General features: G+C 37.1%; 1 protein-coding gene across 4 annotated transcripts in view; it reads right to left on the bottom strand.

Moving 5' to 3' along the window:
* XPO4 (exportin 4) overlaps positions 1-20,247 on the bottom strand; it is a 77,027-nt gene that overhangs the window by 40,436 nt on the left and 16,344 nt on the right. For 3 of the 4 annotated variants that reach the window (XR_001882753.1, XM_017859174.1, XM_017859164.1), the window contains exons 5-7: positions 7,162-7,274; positions 1,828-1,985; positions 1,401-1,575 (exon numbers count right to left, since the gene is read on the bottom strand). Coding sequence is in view for 3 of the 4 variants with exons in the window: in XM_017859174.1 (XP_017714663.1) it covers positions 1,401-1,575; positions 1,828-1,985; positions 7,162-7,274 (446 nt within the window). In the remaining variant the exon portion in view is untranslated. The remainder of the gene's footprint in view (positions 1-1,400; positions 1,576-1,827; positions 1,986-7,161; positions 7,275-20,247) is intronic. The other variant, XM_017859186.1, reaches the window with a different exon arrangement.

The raw sequence follows: 20,247 nt of genomic DNA, 5'->3' as shown, positions 1-20,247 counted from the left end.
TGCAAGGAATTCATGTTAAATAAAACCTGACTAGTTCAGAATCTGTGATCATCTGAAAGAGGTTTGAGTAAAGCGTAAATACTCAAAATTACCCTGGATTTTTAAGTTGAGAACATAAATTATCCCTCTGAAACATTCAAATCTACCTATCATGCCTTTAAACTTCTACCCTGCTGTTACTACATTTTCTACACCACATAAACACTTGTCTGACCTGGATCCTTTCCTCATCAAATCACGAAAGTGCTCGATTACATAAACATAATCATCTCGAGTTCCCTATTCTCTGAACACCTCTGAAGGGTTACAAAAAAACTCACATACACATTGGCAGAATCTAACCAAAACAACTTACAATTTAACATGAAATTCTAACAAAATATCTATATTCCTTTTACTCTTACAGCTTTTCAAAAGATTCACATTTTGATTCATAAAAGAAAATTAGTTTCAACACTGTAATCACTACTTTGTGGAATGAAATCAATTTTTTCCATGATTAATATAAATATTCACAGTAATCGTTACAAAGGGTTGTCANAACATCTAACCAAAACAACTTACAATTTAACATGAAATTCTAACAAAATATCTATATTCCTTTTACTCTTACAGCTTTTCAAAAAGATTCACATTTTGATTCATAAAAAGAAAAATTAGTTTCAACACTGTAATCACTACTTTGTGGAATGAAATCAATTTTTTCCATGATTAATATAAATATTCACAGTAATCGTTACAAAGGGTTGTCAAGGGGTTTTAGTAGATGTTTTCTAAATTTAAATATAAAATATGGAAAATACACATTTGAAAATTTATACCAAAAAACATCTTTAGTATTATTGGTCTTAATTTCAATGTAAATTAAATTCTACCAGGATACACTATTAAGGCATTACCATCCAAAAAATTACAGAGCACAGTCTAATGAAAATAAGCAAGGTTACAAAGATTTGAACCAAATTATGTTTACATAATTGCCAAATAAGTCCAAAGTAAAAAATTCTCAAAAAAAAAAATAAAATTACACATAACTACACCACACCACAGTAGCACCCTGTAAACAACGTTTTTGCTGTTAGAATGAGCTTTCAACATAATTTATATGTGAAAAATTGTGTTGAACAAACCACAGCTCATTTCATTCCATCTCCCATATTTGAGTACTAAAGTATCTCAAAATTAAACGCTTAAGACCAGTTAATATCACCAACAAAACTATTTTCATCCACAAATTTTTAAAGGTCATGTTTCCCAAATAATTCGCACACCTAAACAAAACAGTCATTTTAATAGCTAGCACTCACTTAAAATAATTACTTTCCATGAGAAGTGTTCCAAAAGCACCACAAATGTCTTTGTGAAAACCTGACACAATTTACTTTAGAATAGTCACTCACCACTTCTTCCAACGCAGCACTTCGCCCGAAAGAACAAGTGAGGTGTGTGAGGCAGTTAACGAAGGAGGAGAAAAGCTCATTTGGAATGGCGGTTAGAACATTTCGTGGGAACACGGTTATCAGGTTGCTGATAATGCTGGAGATGCCCACAGCTTCAGAATCTTCTATTTCAATTCTAAAACCAAGGAATGAGTATTATTAAGTGGCAGTAAAAGAAAAATTATTAATATAATAGCTTATTTCCAAACAAGCAAATATGGTTACTGATTCATTTTAAAAGGTATGTCTTTGTTTATTAATTTCAAATTACCCATACGACTTTATTTCAAAACATAAGGGGGAAAAATAACTAGTTCCTTTTTTTCTTCTACTGTTACACACAAAACATAGAGTTCCTTTTTCAGCTGCAAAGGGCAAGTATACCTACCCATTGATAGTATTCAGTAATCCCTCAATGAAGTGTGCGAGATAATCAACTTGTGATCCTTCATCAGGGAAGACGGGTCCATGAAGAGAAGCTAACTGGGCAAGGCACTGCAGAGAATCTTGTGCCATATCTGAATCTTCTCTGATTTTTCGATGTACCTGTTAGAAAGAATTACTAATCCATAAATATAAATTCTTCCTTTGTAAGGGTCACGTGCCTACCATGCCGAATGAGGTAAGAGAAAAATTCACTGTAGCTAGTTATTTCCAGAAAATTAATTCCTGAATTAAACTAAATTTAGAAAATTGTCCCTCAGTTCACTTTACAGGCCATTATTTTAAACATATCAATTGATTTTTAACTGAGGGCTACCTACATTTTGAAAATTGATCCGTCTCCAGCATGTTATGACAAAGAGAGAAACAGATGCCAGCCAGTCAGACATACTGCTTCTTCTAAAAACAGCAACGACGACAGTCATCTGTATTATGCTAACTATGCCCTAGCTACAGCTTCTTGCTAAAGTTAGCAGACAAGTTCAATCAAGAGTATATAGATGCTGCTTTAGTGGAAGTAAACAGTTGCACACTTAGAAAAGCAATATACCATTGAATCCTTAGATATTCATGCATTCATTCAACCTAAATATAATAAGCACATTCTTTTATTAATTCTCAGTTCGCTTACAATTTGTTTGAATCTCAGTTTAACCTACATCATTGCTATTAATAAACGCTAAAAGAGTTTGAATACAAAATGTAAATTATACTTAAATCCATTTAAAGCTCACCTAAATTTTATTTCAATGATACAATACGGACATGAAACACCTGCTATAGTGCTCTGCATGAAGGAAATGCTCTTGAAATACTGCTCCCTAGTTTTATAGTATTAATATTCTCAGATGTTAAAGGTTTCATTTCTGTAATCTGACATAATAGAGCCAAGGAAAAATCAGTGAAGAAATACGATCATTATTAATCTCAATCCATCCAACACTCACTGTTGGATGTGCCATTGTGTACTTACCGAAGTGCTTAACCACTCGAGCCCTTTTCTTTCCCGCACAAAGTTCTCTCTCTCTTTTGTAAATGTGTAACACTGAACTCATAGTTTTTGGTTATATTCACTTTGACTATTGTTTGACAATTGCAAATTGTTTCTAAATTACTTGCAGTCAGAACATTTAAGTACTCACTGGTATGCTGGGCCACAGTGAAAACTCAATACATCCTTGTTCACCGAGACCATTAATCCCTAATCCCTGAACTTCTTAAGGTTCTAGTAATGAAATTTAAAATACTAAATAATCTCTAAACATTACAAAGCTAACTGATTTACTGACATGCTTAAAATATGCTATACTCTTTGGACTAGAACAAACTACAGTTCATAAGCCAAATCTGGCCCACGTCTGTTTTTATATGGCTGTGAGCTAAGAATAGTTGTTGTTGGTTTTTTTCCCTCCATTTTTGTATGGTTGGGGGAAAACCAACAAAAATAACATTTTGTGATTTTGTGACCTGTGGAAATTATACAGAATTCTTTTTTTTGTTTCTCCTGAAACAGTTTCACTTGTTGCCCAGGCTGGACGGAGTGCAATGGTGCAATCTTGGCTCTCTGCAACCTCCGCCTCCCCGGTTCAAGCGATTCTCCTGCCTCAGTCTCCTGAGTAGCTGGGATTACAGGCGCATGCCACCATGCCTGGCTAATTTTTGTATTTTTAGTAGAGAGGGGGTTTCGCCATGTTGGCCAGGCTGGTCTCAAACTCGTGACCTCAGGTGATCTGCCCGCCGTGGCCTCCCAAAATGCTGGGATTACAGGCATGAGCCATCACGCCCAGCCAAAATTCACATTTTCATGACCATCAAAAAGCTTTACTGGAACACTGCCGTGCTTCTTTATACATCATTTATGGCTACTTCTGTACTACAATGGCAGTGTTGAATATGAACATATGACCTGCAAAGCCTAAAGTGTTTACTATCTGGCCCTATACAAAAAATGTCTGCAAATCCTTGGTCTAGAATACAAATATTTTTCAAACTATATTCTAATGTATTTTAAGTTTTATATAGTAAATTCCAAGTACAATAGACAAATTCATATATGCACACTGTCTAGTTCATAAACTTCTGAACACAACTCACTCTTATCAGTTCTTTATCTGAAATCTGTAATTAAATTTTTGTCATGATGCCTTAGAAGCTCGTCAGCATTTAAGCATGCTATCTAGGGAGATATTCTGTCAACAGACCAAATGTAATCTGGGACAATAAGAATCCATCTGGACTGGGCGCGGTGGCTCAAGCCTGTAATCCCAGCACTTTGGGGGGCCGAGACGGGCGGATCACGAGGTCAGGAGATCAAGACCATCCTGGCTAACACGGTGAAACCCCGTCTCTAATAAAAAATACAAAAATTAAAAAAAAAAAAAAATTAGCCGGGTGTGGTGGTGGGAGCCTACAGTCCCAGCTACTTGGGAGGCTGAGGCAGGAGAATGGCGTGATCCCAGGAGGCAGAGCTTGCGGTAAGCCAAGATCACGCCACTGTACTCCAGTCTGGGCAACAGAGCAAGACTCCGTCTCAAAAAAAAAAAGAAAAAAATCCATCTCACAATCTTAAATGTTCATTATAGTCTCGAAGTGAGCAATCAAAAGAAAGAATACCCTCAATGAAATAGCTAATGAAATAACTAAAAATAAAGTTAAAATAAATAAATGTCTTTCGAGACAGTGTGTGCTGTTCAAGTTTAATTTATGTTACCTGAAATATAAACCACATAAAACTATTAATAAATGCTTAATTTTTATACAATATAAACTCTTGCCTTTCTTCCAATATCATCATTACAAAAGAGTTCCTCCATATCTGAACATGTATTTCACTACAAACTGTATTATAAAACGGAAAGCTGAATCACCACCTGAATATGGGAAAAGGACAGAGGGATAAGGGAAAGCAAAGCCCAGCAGGACGCCCAGTGAGGTGAATGGCAAGGCTATGCATCAAGAAAACAAATACAAGGAAGGAGAAGCAAGTAAGGAAGATGACGAATTCTACTGGAACATGTTAAATCTGAGATGTCTGTGGGCCATCCAAATTAAAACATCCAGTAAGCACTTGGATTACAAGGCTCTGAAACTCTGGAGCAGGCTGTGCTGAATATAGATGGAGGAGTCATCTGGGAACCAATGCCTGAAGTCCTACGTGTCAAACAGAGAGCCACAGGAAAGTGTACAGAGTCAGCAAAGTTGAGAATTAAGATAGGAATGCCAATATTTATGGGATGAGCAAAGAGGGAAGAGACTATAAGCGAGATCAAGATGACTCTGGTCAAAAAGGTAGGAAGAAAACACAATGAAAGTGGGTTTTTTTTCCCCAAGACCTTATGGAAGGAAAAAAAATCAAGAAGTTTGTAAACTTCAGTACGGCAGAATGCAACCCAAAGTATTCCAACATATTTAAAGTCTTATGATTAACATATTTAAAGTCTTGCTCTTATGCAACAGTATACTGATGCTTATCCAAATCTAGCACAAGTGATATCCAGTGGAAAAGTACTTTAAATTAGGCAATAAATTCATATAACTAAAATTAAATTTAACCAGAATTAAATAAAAGATCAGCCATTCTCATTTTAAAACAAGTAACAAACTTGTTCATAAACTGCTTAAGTGAAAATAGCTACAAACCCAAAAATTGCTCAAATAAAGCAAAAAAGGGTTAACTTTCAAATTCAAAAGTTATTTGCATGTGGTTGTTCACAGCTGACAGGAGCAGCTGTCTGGTTTGTCTAGACAGCTGTTCAGATTTGGTAGAGTTGTTTCCAGTACTGCCAGCAAGTTTTTCACCTTTTCAAAAACTGCTGGAGTGGAATCTACTTTCAGTCAAGTGCATAATACAAAGACTTGGACTTGGATTTGTATCAAAACAATTCCTGTCAGATGAAACAGGCCATGGAATTTTAAAATTTAGTTACAATTATCCCTTTGATCTTGACAGTGGTTTCAGCCATCATTTGTCTGATTTTAAAAAGAAACCACAAGGTGATTTGATGCTCAGTCTGAATATTTCTATAGAAAATAACTTTTATATATACCTATGAATAGATAACCTTGTTCTAGATATCTTAAAATACATACCACATAACTACTTTATTTTAAATGGTTCAATCAGAAAAGGCAGTTGAAGGGCTCATCTGTATTTTAAAACAAACGAAAAGAAACTAAAATTAACAATTGGGATTAAGCAAAATAGCTTTTTTACTTTTAATTGGTTTTTACTTGGGCTTTTGTCCATGTCATTATATCTAATTAACTTGTATATTCAACCTATAACTGCAAATTAGCATCCAACACATAAATGCACACACACAAATTGTTTTTCCAGCTTTTTGCTGCTCTATTAGGATACACATTGGTCAATGTGGGAACATACTGCTTACATCTTGATATTTAACCAATAATAAAGAGGACTGTCTAAAGTTATACATGAGATAAACTGCTCTTCAATAATACCAACTTAATTAATGGTTCATAAATATAGTAAGTATAAAACCTACACTCCAGAATAGCAGTTCTCAAACTGTGGTCCAGGGATCCCTGAAGCTTTTTAAAAGCCTGTCAGGTTGCCTGTGACAAGAAACTACTGCATAATCCTATGAAGACAGTATCTGCATTTCCCACTGTCACTGTCACACAGGTAAAAACTATTTGCATATAACATGAAGACAGCATCTGCGTTTCCCACTGTCACTGTCACACAGGTTAAAAGTGGAATTTCCCCGAGGCCACACAATGTGCAATACTGCAACTAATTGAAGGCAGAAGCAGGTAAGATAATCTGGCTGTCTTCTATTAAGTCTGATATTATAGATTTACAAAAATGCAAAACAATGCTATTCTCATTAAACTTGCTTTGTTTTCAAAAATATAGTTAATTAAAATGTTACTTATGTTAATATGTAATCGTTTCTTATTGTTACTTTCTAACACATTATTTTGTAAAGTTTCATTTGAATTTTAATAGGATAAACATAGCCTATATAAAGAAAAGTTCTTTGGAGTTCTCAATAATTTTAAGAGTACGGAGGGGTGCTAAAATTAAAAGTTTGAGAACTTCTGCTCTAGGATATTAAGCCCTTCATAACTATGTGACATTTTATAAATTAGCAAGAAACTTTTAAAATAATTTCTATTTAAGCAGCTACATTGATGAGAAGATAAGACTTTAGGGGAGAAAAGCAATCTGTTTTGTTTTACTTAAGAAACACGCCAAGGCATTTCCTCTTTTCTATGGCTCTTGCTACCAGAGAGGAAGACTAAAACTTACTGTGAAGAAAAGCTCCATAACTCTGCTGTCCAGAAGAGTCTCCCGCCAGGACTCTGTTGGCTTCAATAGCACATTTTGCGAGGATTCAAACATAGCTATATAATGTCTGCCCAGTTATTTGGTGTCAAGGTCAACAACAATAACATTCTTACTTTGTCTAAAGTATAAGTATATCCTAAATATAACAGGAGCCATCTAGAAAGAATTTGTAATGGTAACAGTTTAAGCCTCTTCACATATGCTACATAATTCATGCATGAAGCTAAGGAATAAAAGGCATTAAGTGCCTGGGGGAAAAAAGAATGTTACAGGAATGTAAGGTAATGCTTTCATTGTAATTATGTGTCATGCTGTAGGCATACAGAAACTTTGAGAACCAGAGAATTTAATGGTGGCAACGGAAGGAAATACTCTTATTGCAAAGCATACGCCAAAATTCATGCAAAAAGAATCAATTTCTGCAAGTTTATCCCATCATTTCCCCCAATATCTTGCAACAATTAACACCACATATACAAAATGTGAGTCTCACATTGTCTACTTGGAAAATAGCATTTTCCAAAAGAAATATATTCACTGGGAAAACAAAAGAACAAAAAGAGTAAACACATATAACATCAAAGAAAAACAACTCCCACAGGTCACAGTATCTAAACATCAAGACAAAGAAATAATCCGACAGAAAACTTCATAGATGCTTATTTAAAATTCCCACAGACTAAAAAGCAATTTATATGGTGTTCAGGCATTCAATTTCAAACATGCTTCAAACAGAATACTGTTTTACCATAAATAAAGCAACCATCATATATATTTGTAGGTTTTTATGAATATGATTTATTGATACTGCCACAGTAACTGAGGCTTTTAAGAAATGAGAAAACTCGGCCAGTAATGGTGGCTCACATCTGTAATCTCCGCACTTTGGAGGGCCGAGGCGGGCAAATCACCTGAGGTCAAGAGTTTGAGACCAGCCTGGCCAACACGGTGAAACCCGTCTCTACTGAAAATACAAAAATTAGCTGGGCGTGGTGGCGTGCACCTGTAATCCCAGCTACTTGGGAGGCTGAGGCGGGAGAGTCACTTGAACATGGGAGGCGGAGGTTGCAGTGAGCCGTGACCACACCATTGCACTCCAGCCTGGGTGACAGGGAGAGGCTCTGTCTCAAAACAAACAAACAAACAAAAAAAAAAAAACAGTGGCTATGCCCCTTCCACTGGTAATCAAATGTCCAGCTAAAATACTTCAACTATGCAACATTCACATCTCTCAATGAGAAATCTTAATGACAATCACCCAGAGCTATCATCTGAAAAAAGGAGATAGAAATTCAAATACTATATTTTGAGTAAAGTCTAAATCGTTATTTTACAGAAAATTATTATTCACAGAGAAAATTAAAGGCTGTAATAATGCTCTGGAAATCTTTTTTTTTAAGATTATTTCTTAACCCCTTTAAAATAGCTAGTTCTGTTCGGTCTCTGAAGAGCAAGGAGGGCACTATGAGTTGTTTCAAGAAGAAAAGTCACTGCTTGTTTCTGAAAAGTCACCCCCAAAATCTTCTGCAACTCTATCCCACTGGTTAACAAAAGTGAAACTCAAATCTGGTTCATTTAAACTTCCCTTCTCTCTTCCTTTATCTGCCCCCTTGTGGAGGTACAGGGAAAGAGGTGAAGGCCAAAAAAGGGAAAAGAAAGAAGCCTGATTTCAAAAAGAGGGGAAAAAAATCAGCCCGTGAACACTAAGAGCTATCAACAGACAGTGAGTCCATTTTCTTATGAGGCACCGATCGTGGTCTAAGGCCAATGCTGTGTTCTTCAACCAATACTACAATATACTGATTTATCAGACACCTAGGATTTGCTTCAAAATAGTCTGGGGATGGCAGAGCACAGATGAAACAAGACTGGCTGTTTAAAGCTGGGTATTCTCTCTACTATTGTATATCTTTGAAAGTTTCCACAATAATGGGATGGCAAAGGCTTTAGTATGTGAAATAAACCTTCTGAGTAAGGCAATCAATTATTTGTGTTGTGTGTGTGTGTGTGTGTGTGTGTGTTTTAAAAATGAGACAGCATCTCACTATGTTGCCCAGGGAGGTCTTGAACTCCTGAGCTCAAATGATCCTCCTGGCTCAACCTCCCAAAGTGCAAGGATTATAGGCATCAGCCAGCACACCTGGCCAATTCTTCATACTTCATAAAAATTTACATATATTTCACTTACTCTTTCCTAGTTTTATTTCTCTTTATTTTCAATACGCCAAATCTAACAAATGAAATAAACGTATGTAACATTTTCAACCAGGAAAGTAATGGTTTTGTAATATTTGATATGCTTATAAAAGGTGTTATGATTTTATTTCTAAATTAGTTAGGATATGAAACAGATAAATGGGTTCACATAACCATAACAAAATGGTTGGCCTCAAACCTGACCATTTACCATTTTAGTAGTTAGCAGATGTATGATCCCTGAGAGTAAGAAGGCAAATACTTCAGGTACTATAACTGCAAGAGAATGAAAGCCCAAACCTCCCTTCAAGAGCTGCAGACAGTTCAAGTAGAGAGGAAGAACACAGGTGGCAGAAGCGAAGGGAATCATATTCATAAATTTTACTACTTCTGAATATATGAAAAACTCTATTCCAAGTAAATAAGGAGAATCTCTCACATTCTAATTATGCCTTCCAGGTATAACACAGCAAGGGGGGTAACAGTGTGTTTTGGTAAGAGAGAGATGATAACCTAAAGATTCAATAAATCTTACAAAAGTGTCAGTAAGAAAATACAAGAAGAAATCTTACAAAAGGAAACTATTAAACCTAAACCAAAATTCTCGTATAATTCTCTCCTCTATCTTTTTATAAATTATAGAAAGCATATACTCTATTAATACTTCTGGATATCAATTATTTACATTAAGGGAAAATGGACATGAGTTTTAAAAAGGACTTTTTCCAGATATAAAATGGAATTCACTGCAATGGCTCATGTAACATCAGATTCAAAATAACCCTGAAATCTGATTTTTTAAATCTTGGTCTAGCCTCTCCTAATCACGGTCTGTTTTTCAGCACACTGTCCCTGGTGCCCAATTCTGTGGCCAATTTTCTTCAAATATTGGTAACCAGAATATTTTTAAGATTATAATTCCTTATATGTGGCCAAGAGCATGGGAGATTTATGAGTTAGTATGTAATATCTATCAGAAAATACTTTTCCCCATAATGATTACAAAGCTCCGTGTTACTTTTGTTTTCCAACTCCAAACCTGGAAAGGATTTTTTTATCTCTGGCATGATGTTGGTCTTCTAACAAGGATGCACATTTGTAATGCTCCATGCAAACAGGCTACACTTACCTTCCACTGAAAAACTAATCTACAACACCATAGACTTCACCAACTTCTATCAGCCAGCCTGGCAATACCACTAATAATACCACTATTATATACCATAACAAAAATGCACATGTATTATATTATACTTTTTATAAGATACAATTACAATCCTGTAACTACAAATCATATCCCACTCTACTAAAAAAAAAATTAATATTCCCAAAAGCATTTAAATAGTTAAACATAAAACAAAAAAGAACAGTATAATAAATGTTTATATGGAACAGCATTAAAATGTTTATACAGAATAAATGTTTAAAGACAATGCTATTCTGATAATATGTTTTAGTCATCAGATTGTACCGTGAAACTGCTGAAGTTGCTGCCCCTGAATAAGAGACTATGCCGGCTCTGTGTGGGAGGGAGGCTTACTATGCATTGTATAATGTTTACTATTACCTAAAATATTATTATTATTCATGTACATGCATTACTTTTCAATTTGAAAAAAAACTAGTGAAGAACATATCACAATGTGGGCAGAATAACGATATACGAATCTGGACCATATCTTTACATTCAAAATAATATAAAGAATTAAGGTAATTCATTTTTAATCAGGTATTCTCAGACGACTATTTCTATCTGTATGTATAAGAAATAAAAAAATGGCATTTCAACCCCAGATAATTCTTAAGGATTCTTATAAGAAATCAAAAAATACCATTTCCACCCCAGATAATTCTTAGATTCTTAACTTAAAAAACAAAGAGAACCACTCCACCAGAATTCGGAAATCTAGCACTACTATTCTTAAAGCAGTATTTTTAAAATAATTTCAAGGTTAAATAAAGCAATACTTTCATTTTAAAATAATTTTAATAAAACAATAGTTTCCTTTTAAAACTTTCAAAAGTTTGATTTNTAAAGCAGTATTTTAAAATAATTTCAAGGTTAAATAAAGCAATACTTTCATTTTAAAATAATTTTAATAAAACAATAGTTTCCTTTTAAAACTTTCAAAAGTTTGATTTATAGTCACCACTTTAACATTTTACAATATCTGGACATTACATTGCTTTATCTTTTACAACAAATATGTCACCAACAAAAGAACAGTTTGACAATGAACTGATTATTCACTAAACTGTCTCTCATTATATGCTAATCAAATTTTATGAGACACACAAGTCACAAAAGATTGGAACTAAATAGCTATTATTTCACCAAAGTTCAAACGAGAGTATAATTCAAAAATTTTCTTGGGCTATGGCTTTATACATTTTCTAAAATAAATACTGAATGCATGCAATTTATATTTTATCAGAATGATTCATTTGTAACCAAACAAACCACAATTCCATCAATAAGAAAGCCAAACAGAGCTGCTTTCAGTCTTTTGCTAACCCTCTATCTTAAAAAAAATCTGTCATACACATCTGATCTTACTTTACCTTCCCATGTTCTCACCAAATCAAAGAATCAGGACCTTCAGTACAGTGACTTTTTTGCGGGGGGTGGTCTCTGTACCAAATACAAGTCCACTCCCTCGCAGCAAGAGTTCCGGCAAGGGATCCAATTCTGAAGTGCTAAAACCCACCCAGTCTTCTAAGCTCAACGCCATCATAATCCCTCGGAAGATCAGTTCCAGCTACATATCAATTCGACTGCACCACAGAAGAGTGAAGAATCAACTCTCCATTCCCTGACCCCTGTCCACAACAATCCTATCTAGCTCTAAAATTCTCCACTTAGGAAAGCTCACCAACTTCTGAGAAATCAAAGGCATATATAAATGTACCACCTGCCCTATTCTGTAACTGCATGGCCAGAGACAAACATACACCAGGCCAAGAGCCAGAAGGACAGCTTAATCGCACCCTGTACTGACTGTCACTGGATAATCCTACTAAATCTTCTGTCTCAAGTTCTCATACAACAAACGGCATTATCATTAAATATGTACATTTTAACATGAAGGGGGGAAAACATCATTTTTGGAAATACACAGGTCCTTAAATATGCAATTAAGTTTATCCACTAACACTTTCAGTAAGGGTATCGTTTGGTGATTGTGAATGACACTCAAAAAAAATAATTAAAATGAGGCATACAATAGCTACACATTATCCTCAAGCAAATATGGACAATCTGAAAATTTCCTTTGCCTATTCTTATGATTACTTTACAATATAGATAGATCTTGTAGCAAAAATGGGCATTTCACATAAATGCTTTGCTCCCTTCCTCTTTCCATACTATTTTTTACCCTACTTCATCAGTAAAACAAAGTTTCAGGAGGTACAGCAAGCCCATTTTCTTTCTTAAATATTTAATCCCTTTCGCTATTAAATTTTCTAACAACAAAAACTGCTACTTCTCCTTCTGGCACAGCACAGAACCAATGACCCCAGTCTTATAGACCACACAGTCCAAGCAACCACAAATCCTTTGAAAGACAGGAGTGACCTTACCTGAATGTTTTCCCAAGACTTGCCTCCAAACAGTAAAGGCTGGCTTTACTGGAAATGCAATTTAGGTGAAAGCTTCTGTATCCCATTACTACTCTATAATCCAGTTAGCTTTCCCCAAGAGATTAAGTTTAAAAAAAAAAAGTTTACCAAAACCAAATCAGATCCACAAAAATAGAATACCAATAAAAGGCAGTGTAACCAAACTAAAAAAAGAAATATCACCGAAGCCAACATACCACACATACCTGCCAAACATTCTTGTTACAAAATGATATTGTCACTTATGATTAGGATTGCCAAAACCGTTAAGCATTTATGGACACCAGGTGAACTACTAGCCGAACTATATTTATAGTAAACAAACATCCGAAAACTGAGCTAATACTTCTGAACCAGCTTCCTTCAATAATTAAATAATAAATATATAATAATAAATATTTACTGAGCATCTGTGCTAGGGTCTAACAATGCAGTGAGCAAAAACATGGCCCATGCGTTCATGGAGCTTCGTGCAGTAGGTAAACAGACACCACTGTTCTCCCTCAATATCCGGAGGGGGACTGGTTCCAGGACCTCCCGTGGTTACCAAAATCCACAGATGCTCTGATATAAATCCACAGTCTCTATTATAAAACGGCATCGTATTTGCATGTAACTTATAAACATCCCATATACTTTAAATCACCTCTAGATTAATTATAACACCCAATACCATGTAAGTGCTACGTACATTGTTGCAGTCTTTAAAATTTGTATTTTTTAAATTGTTGTATTGTTATTTTTTATTTAGAATATTTTTGATCCTCAGTTGAATCCAAAGATGTGGAACCCACAAATTTGGGGGGCTAACTGTACTTAATAATCAAAGGAATGAAAAATTACAGCTGAGAAGGGAGCCAAATGGGAAAAAAATCATATACAACATGCATGGGGAGAACATAGCAAAAGAAAGCCAACCTGGTCTAGGCTGAAGTACAATTAGGAGGTGATCAGGCAAAGACAGAGGACCCAGGCAGAGAAGCAGCATGTGCAAGAAACAAGGCAGAAAGAAAGTGGCCTGCGAGTGCAGGTCTACCAGAAGAGCTGTGAGAGGGAGGTGGTGACGAGATCGCCCCGGACCCTGGCGCCCACTTTCAAATGGGGAAGATGGTATGATGGAGGATCACAGGACTAGGACACTTTCTTTGCACAACAATGATCTAAAACAGAATGAGAAGCAAGTGAATTGTCTCAAGAGTCTCAGAGTTACATGGGACTGTAAAGTGCAGAGGAATTCACTCTCTGGGTAACAGAGAGATTTTTAACATCTACCAAATCCCAGAAACTGTGGACTTTGCACCACTGGGTCTGGACAGGTGGATACTTTCATAAACCACCTGCTGCACATACAAAACCTACATATAATAACCCTTTACAAATATCATGGTTTGCAGATAATATAATCATGTATATAATTCATTAGCATTAATAAGCAAGTTCAGCAAGATTACAAGATACAAGATCAACATACAAAAATCATTTGTATTTTTCCCTGTACAGTGTGAAAATGAAATTTAAAAAACAATTTACAATTGAATAACAAAAAAATACTGACAAGTCTGAGCAACACAGCAAAACCCCATCTCTACAAAAATCAGCCAGGCATCATGAAGCGTGGCTATAGTCCCAGTTACTCAGAAGGCTGAAGCTGAGAGGATCACTTGAGCCCAAGAGGTCGAGGCTGCTGTGAGCCGTGATTACACCCCTACACTACAGCCAGGGTAACAGGGTGAGACCCAGTCTCAAAAAAAAAAAAAAACTACTTAGAATACATTTAATAACCTTTTACTCTGGAAACTATGAAACAGCGTTGAAAGAAATTAAAAAAAAAAAAACTTTAAATCCAGGCCAAGCACAGTGGCTCATGCCTGTAATCCCAGCACCTTTGGATGCCAAAGCGGGAGGATCACTTGCGCCCAGGAGAGTTTGAGGACAGACTGGGCAACATAGTGGGACCCTGCCCTACACAAAAAATTTTTAATTAGCCAGGTGTGATGTGTACCTGTGGTTCTAGCTACTTGGGAGGCTGAGGCAGGAGGATCACTTGAACTCAGAGGTCAAGCCTGCAGTGAGCCATGATCACGCCACTACACCTCAGCTTTGGTGACAGAGAAAGACCCTATTTGTAGAAATTAATAATAATTTTTAAAAATCAGAAAACTTAACTTTGTTTTTTGTTTGTTTTTGTTTTAAGAGACAAGGTCTTCCTCTGTTGCCCAGGCTGGAGTGCAGTGGTGCAATCATAGCTCAAGGTAACTTTGAACTCCCAAGCTCAAGCCATCCTCCTGCCTCGGCCTCCCAAAGTGCTGAGATTCAGGTGTTAGTCACCGTGTGCTGCATCTACTTTCTTTTTAAAGGGTACAATGCCAGGTAAAAATAGACAATAGTTGGAAGAAATACTGATTACTCAAAAAAAGAGAGGACAGAAGAAAATACTTCACAAGGGCTTTATACATATGCGTGCTTTAAAATTCTATCATTCTCCTTGCAATTCTATCAGTTTAAAAAACTATAATAAAACACATCTTACCTATCGGTAACAGACGATGGTGACTACCTGATTCCCTGAAACGTCATCTATCTTTGCTTCCCAAACACACCCTGCCTTGTTCTCCCATCCACTTGTCTTAATTGGCTTTCTTATTTTCTTTTGCTTCTTCCTGCTTTTTAACTACTGATGCACCTAAAGGTCCTGACATGGATCCTCTGCTTCTCCTTGGACCATCTCTCTTATTTCCTTAACTTCAAGGGCCCCATCATAGCACTCTCCCACAACTTTATCTCCACCCCAACCTCCCTCTATAATTCTACCAATAGTGCAGCTGACCTGTGTAAAGTGGGTTTCTAAACCGTGGCATGATGGGCACTTTTAAAGGCTTCATTAAGACATAATTCACACAGTACGCACTTTACCCACTGAGTGTCCAGTTCAATGATTTTAACATATTCACAAATTTGTGCAACCACGACTGTGATCTAATCTTGGAACATTTCCATTGTGCCAGAAAGACCCCGTATGCTTTAGCAGTCACCTCCTACGTTCTTCTAATCACTCCAGTTCTAGGTAACCACTAACCTTTCTGTCTCTATAGATTTGCCCATCCTGGACATTTCATACAAATGTTATCATAGAATTTGTGGCCTTTTGTGAATGGCTTTTTTCCCTCAGTATAATGTTTTTTACATATGTTGTAGCATGTATCAGTAACTCACGCCTTTTTATGACAAGTAATATTCCCATGATATGGATATACCACATTTTATTTATACATTCATCAGCTGATAGCCATTTGGGTTGTTTCTACTCATATAGTATGAATAGCCTATTCATATAGTACTGCTCTAAACATTCATGTACAAGTTTTTGTGTGGATGACTATTGACACTTTGGGCCCAATAATCGCGTGTGTGGGGCTGTTCCATGCTTTGCAGGATGTTTAGGATGTTTAGCAGCATCCCTAGCCGCAACCCAATAGCTGCCAGTAGCATTTCCTGAGTTGTTACCATCAATATTGTCTCAAGACACCACCAAATGTACCAACCATACAAAATTGTTCCTAGATGAGAATCAATGTTAAAGAGTTACGATTTGTTTGTTTTCTTTTTCTTTCTTCTTCTTCTTTTTTTTTTTTTTGGAGACAGTCTCACTCTATCCCTCAGGCTAGAGCTAGAGTGCAGTGGTGCAATCTCAGTTCACTGCAACCTCTGACTCCCAGGCTCAAGCAATTCTCCTGCCTCAGCCCTCAAATAATTGGGTCAACAGGTATGTGTCACCATGCTTGGCTGATTTTTGGTAAGAGATGAGGTGTATTAGTCCGTTCTCAGGCTGCTGATAAAGACATACCCAAGATTCAGCAATTTACAAAAGAAAGAGGTTTAACTGGACTTACAGTTCCACGTGGCTGGAGACACATGGAACAATCATGGTGGAAGGCAAAGAAGAACAAGTCCTGTCTTACATGGATGGCAGCAGGCAAAGAGAGAATGAGGAAGACGCAACACTGGAAACCCCTAATAAAACCATCAGATCGTATGAGACTTATTCACTACCATGAGAACAGTATGGGGGAAACCGTCCCCATGACTCAATGATCTCCCACCTGGTCCCTCCCACAACACATGGGAATTATGAGAGTACAATTCAAGATGAGATTTGGGTGGGGACACAGCCAAACCACATCGTGAGGTTTTGCCATATTGCCCAGGCTGGTCTCAAACTCCTGAGCTCAAGCGATCCACTGGCCTTGGCCTCCCAAAGTACTGGGATTACAAGCAGGAGCCATTGCGCCCAGCCAAGTTATGATTTCATTAGTGAAACTTTGTATGAGCATAAAGCTTGACCTAAGAACACTGTAATACAAGTTATTAACTATGATAGCATTAATGCCCTTAAATATTAATATCTCATATTTACTCTTTACATTATTTTGTCAGTATCTCTCTATGCACATCCTAGAGCCACTGCTCAGTCAGCTTCAGCTGGTTTTCCCAATATTTTAATTAATATTTTAATACAGTACTTTATATAAGAAATTACCTTTTCGGGCTGGGCACAGTGGCTCACGCCTGTAATCCCAACACTTTTGGGAGGCCTGAGATGGGGCGGATACACAGGTCAGGAGATAGAGACCATCCTAGCTAACACGGCTGAAACCCCGTCTTACTAAAAATACAACAAGAATTGAAGCCGGGCTGTGGTGGGCAGGCCACCTGTGGTCCAGTCACTTGCGGAGGCTGAGGACAGGAGAATGGCATGAACCCGGAGGGATGGAGCTTGTAGGTGAGCGATGACTCGCGCCACTGCACTCGCAGGCCTGCGGCGGACAAAGCAAACTCTGTCTCAAAAAAAAAAAAAAAAAGAATATTACATTTTGGTCTTGTTCTATTGCCCAGGCTGGAGTGCAGTGGTGTGATGACAGCTGACTGCACCCTCAAACTCCTGGCCTCAAGAAATCTTCCCACCTCGGCCTCCCAAAGAGAAATGAAACCCTAAGTCCACATAAAAATTATAGATGAATTCTCACAGCAGCATTATTAATAACAGTCAAAAAGGGGAAACAACTCAACCGTCCATCAACTGATAAATGGATTTAAAAAGTGGTATATCTATACACTATTATGGCAATAAAAAGGAAGGAAGAACTGATTGATGCTGCAGGCTACCAAACGATCTTGAAATCATTATGCTAAGTGAAAGAAACCAGGATGGGTGCAGTGGATGACACCAGAAATCCCAGCACTTTGGGAGGTCGAGGCAGGCAGATCACTTGAGGCCAGGAGTTCAAGACCAGCCTGGTCAACATGGTGAAACTCCATCTCTACTAAAAAATACAAAATTAGCAGGGTGTAGTGGTGTGTGTCTATAGTCCCAGCTACCCGGGAGGCTGAGGCAGGAAAATCGCTTGCACCCAGGAGGCGGAGGTTGCAGTGAACTGAGATTGCGCCACTACACTCCACCATGGGAAACAGTGAAACTCCGTCTCAAAAAAAAAAAAAAAAAGAAGCCAATCACAAAGGACCACATATTATATGATTCCATTTATACGTCATGTCTAGAATAGGCAAATCCATCGACAGAAAGTGACTGCTAAGGACTGGAGAAGGCAGAAATGGAGACTAACTGCTAATGGACACAGGGTTTCTTTTTGAGATGATGAAGATGTTCTAAAACTACTGACAATTATTGCTGTACAACTCTATGAAGATACTAAAAAACACTGAATTATACATTTTAAACGGGTATATAGTATAGTGTGTGAATTATATCTTAATAAAACTATTATTGAGGCTGGGCACGTTGGCTCACGCCTGTAATGCCAGCACTTTAGGAGGCTGAAGGAGGAGAATCACTTGAAGCCAGGAGTTTGAGGCCAGCCTGGCCAACACAGCAAGACTCCATCTCCACAAAAATTAAAACAAAAAAATTAGTCAGGGCCAGGTGCAGTGGCTCATGCCTGTAATCCCAACACTTTGGCAGGCCAAGGTGGGTGGATCAACTTGAGGTCAGGAGTTCAAGACCAGTGTGGCCAACATGATAAAACCCGTCTCTACTGAAAATACAAAAATAAGCTAGGTGTGGTGGTGCACGCCTGTAATCCCAGCTACTCAGATGGCTGAGGCATGAGAATCGCTTGAACCTAGGTGGCAGAGGTTGCAGTGAACCAAGATAGTGCCACTGCACTGCAGCCTAGGCGACAGAACAAGATTCTGTCTCAAAAATAAATAAAGAAAAACAAAATTCTCTCAATATAAAAAGATACAAAAAAGAAAGCAGATTAGAAAAAATTATGAATGGGGATTGTTAATGACAGTCTCATTTAACATGACACCTTCTAAACTATCAAACACACAAACATTTTCCACGATTTATTATTTGTCTATCCTAAGAGACAAATTTTATTTTTTATTTTATTTTATTTTTATTTTATTTTATGTTGAGACAGGGTCTCTTCTGTTGCCCAGGGTGAGTGCAATGGCATGATCATGGCTCACTGCAGCTTCAACCTCCCAAGCTCAAGCAATCCTCCTACCTCAGCCTCCCGAATAGCTGGGGCTACAGGCACACACGACCACATCTAGCTAATATTTGTATTTTTTTTTGCAGAGATAGGGTTGTGCTATGTTGCCCATGCTGGTCTCGAACTCCTAGACTCAAGCAATCCTCCCACCTCAACCTCCCAAAGTTCTGGGATTACAAGAGTGAGCCACCGCATCCAGCAGATAAACCATCTTTTAAAAGGCATCAATTCAACACTTTTAAACTAAGTTAAATTTGATTATTTAGACCCTCTGCATGGTACAAGGCTGCATAATTATTCCATTCTTTCCTTACTGATTGAATAGTAGATATCCAGGTAATTTCCAAAATTAGAAATTAGTCAGAATTGAGTTCCCTGAAATTGATTTCCCTAATGAGTGCTAAATCTGTAGCTTAGTTTAATCTCACTGCCAAGTTCTTTCTCCCACACTTAAAGTTAATCCACCCAAAGAATACTTAGCTGTAGTGCAGTCAGCCAACAAATGGCACTATATGAAAAGGTCACATAAGAACTCACTTATAAGCCATGAAGCAAAATATCCTAAGTCAAAAACCAAGATATACTTTCTTCAAACAAGGAATTATTTCCTTTGGCAACACTGCAGCATTGCTTATCATTTTCAGATGACAGGTTTTCCAAAGCTTTAGCTAAGTACTTTATAAAATATTTTGTGTGTGTGTATCTTTTAGAC

This window comes from Rhinopithecus bieti, unplaced genomic scaffold (assembly GCF_001698545.2).
Source record: "Rhinopithecus bieti isolate Rb0 unplaced genomic scaffold, ASM169854v2 scaffold_3057, whole genome shotgun sequence".
NCBI lineage: Eukaryota > Metazoa > Chordata > Mammalia > Primates > Cercopithecidae > Rhinopithecus > Rhinopithecus bieti.
The sequence above is the reverse complement of the archived record's forward strand: the minus strand, read 5'-3'. Positions and strand labels throughout refer to the sequence as shown.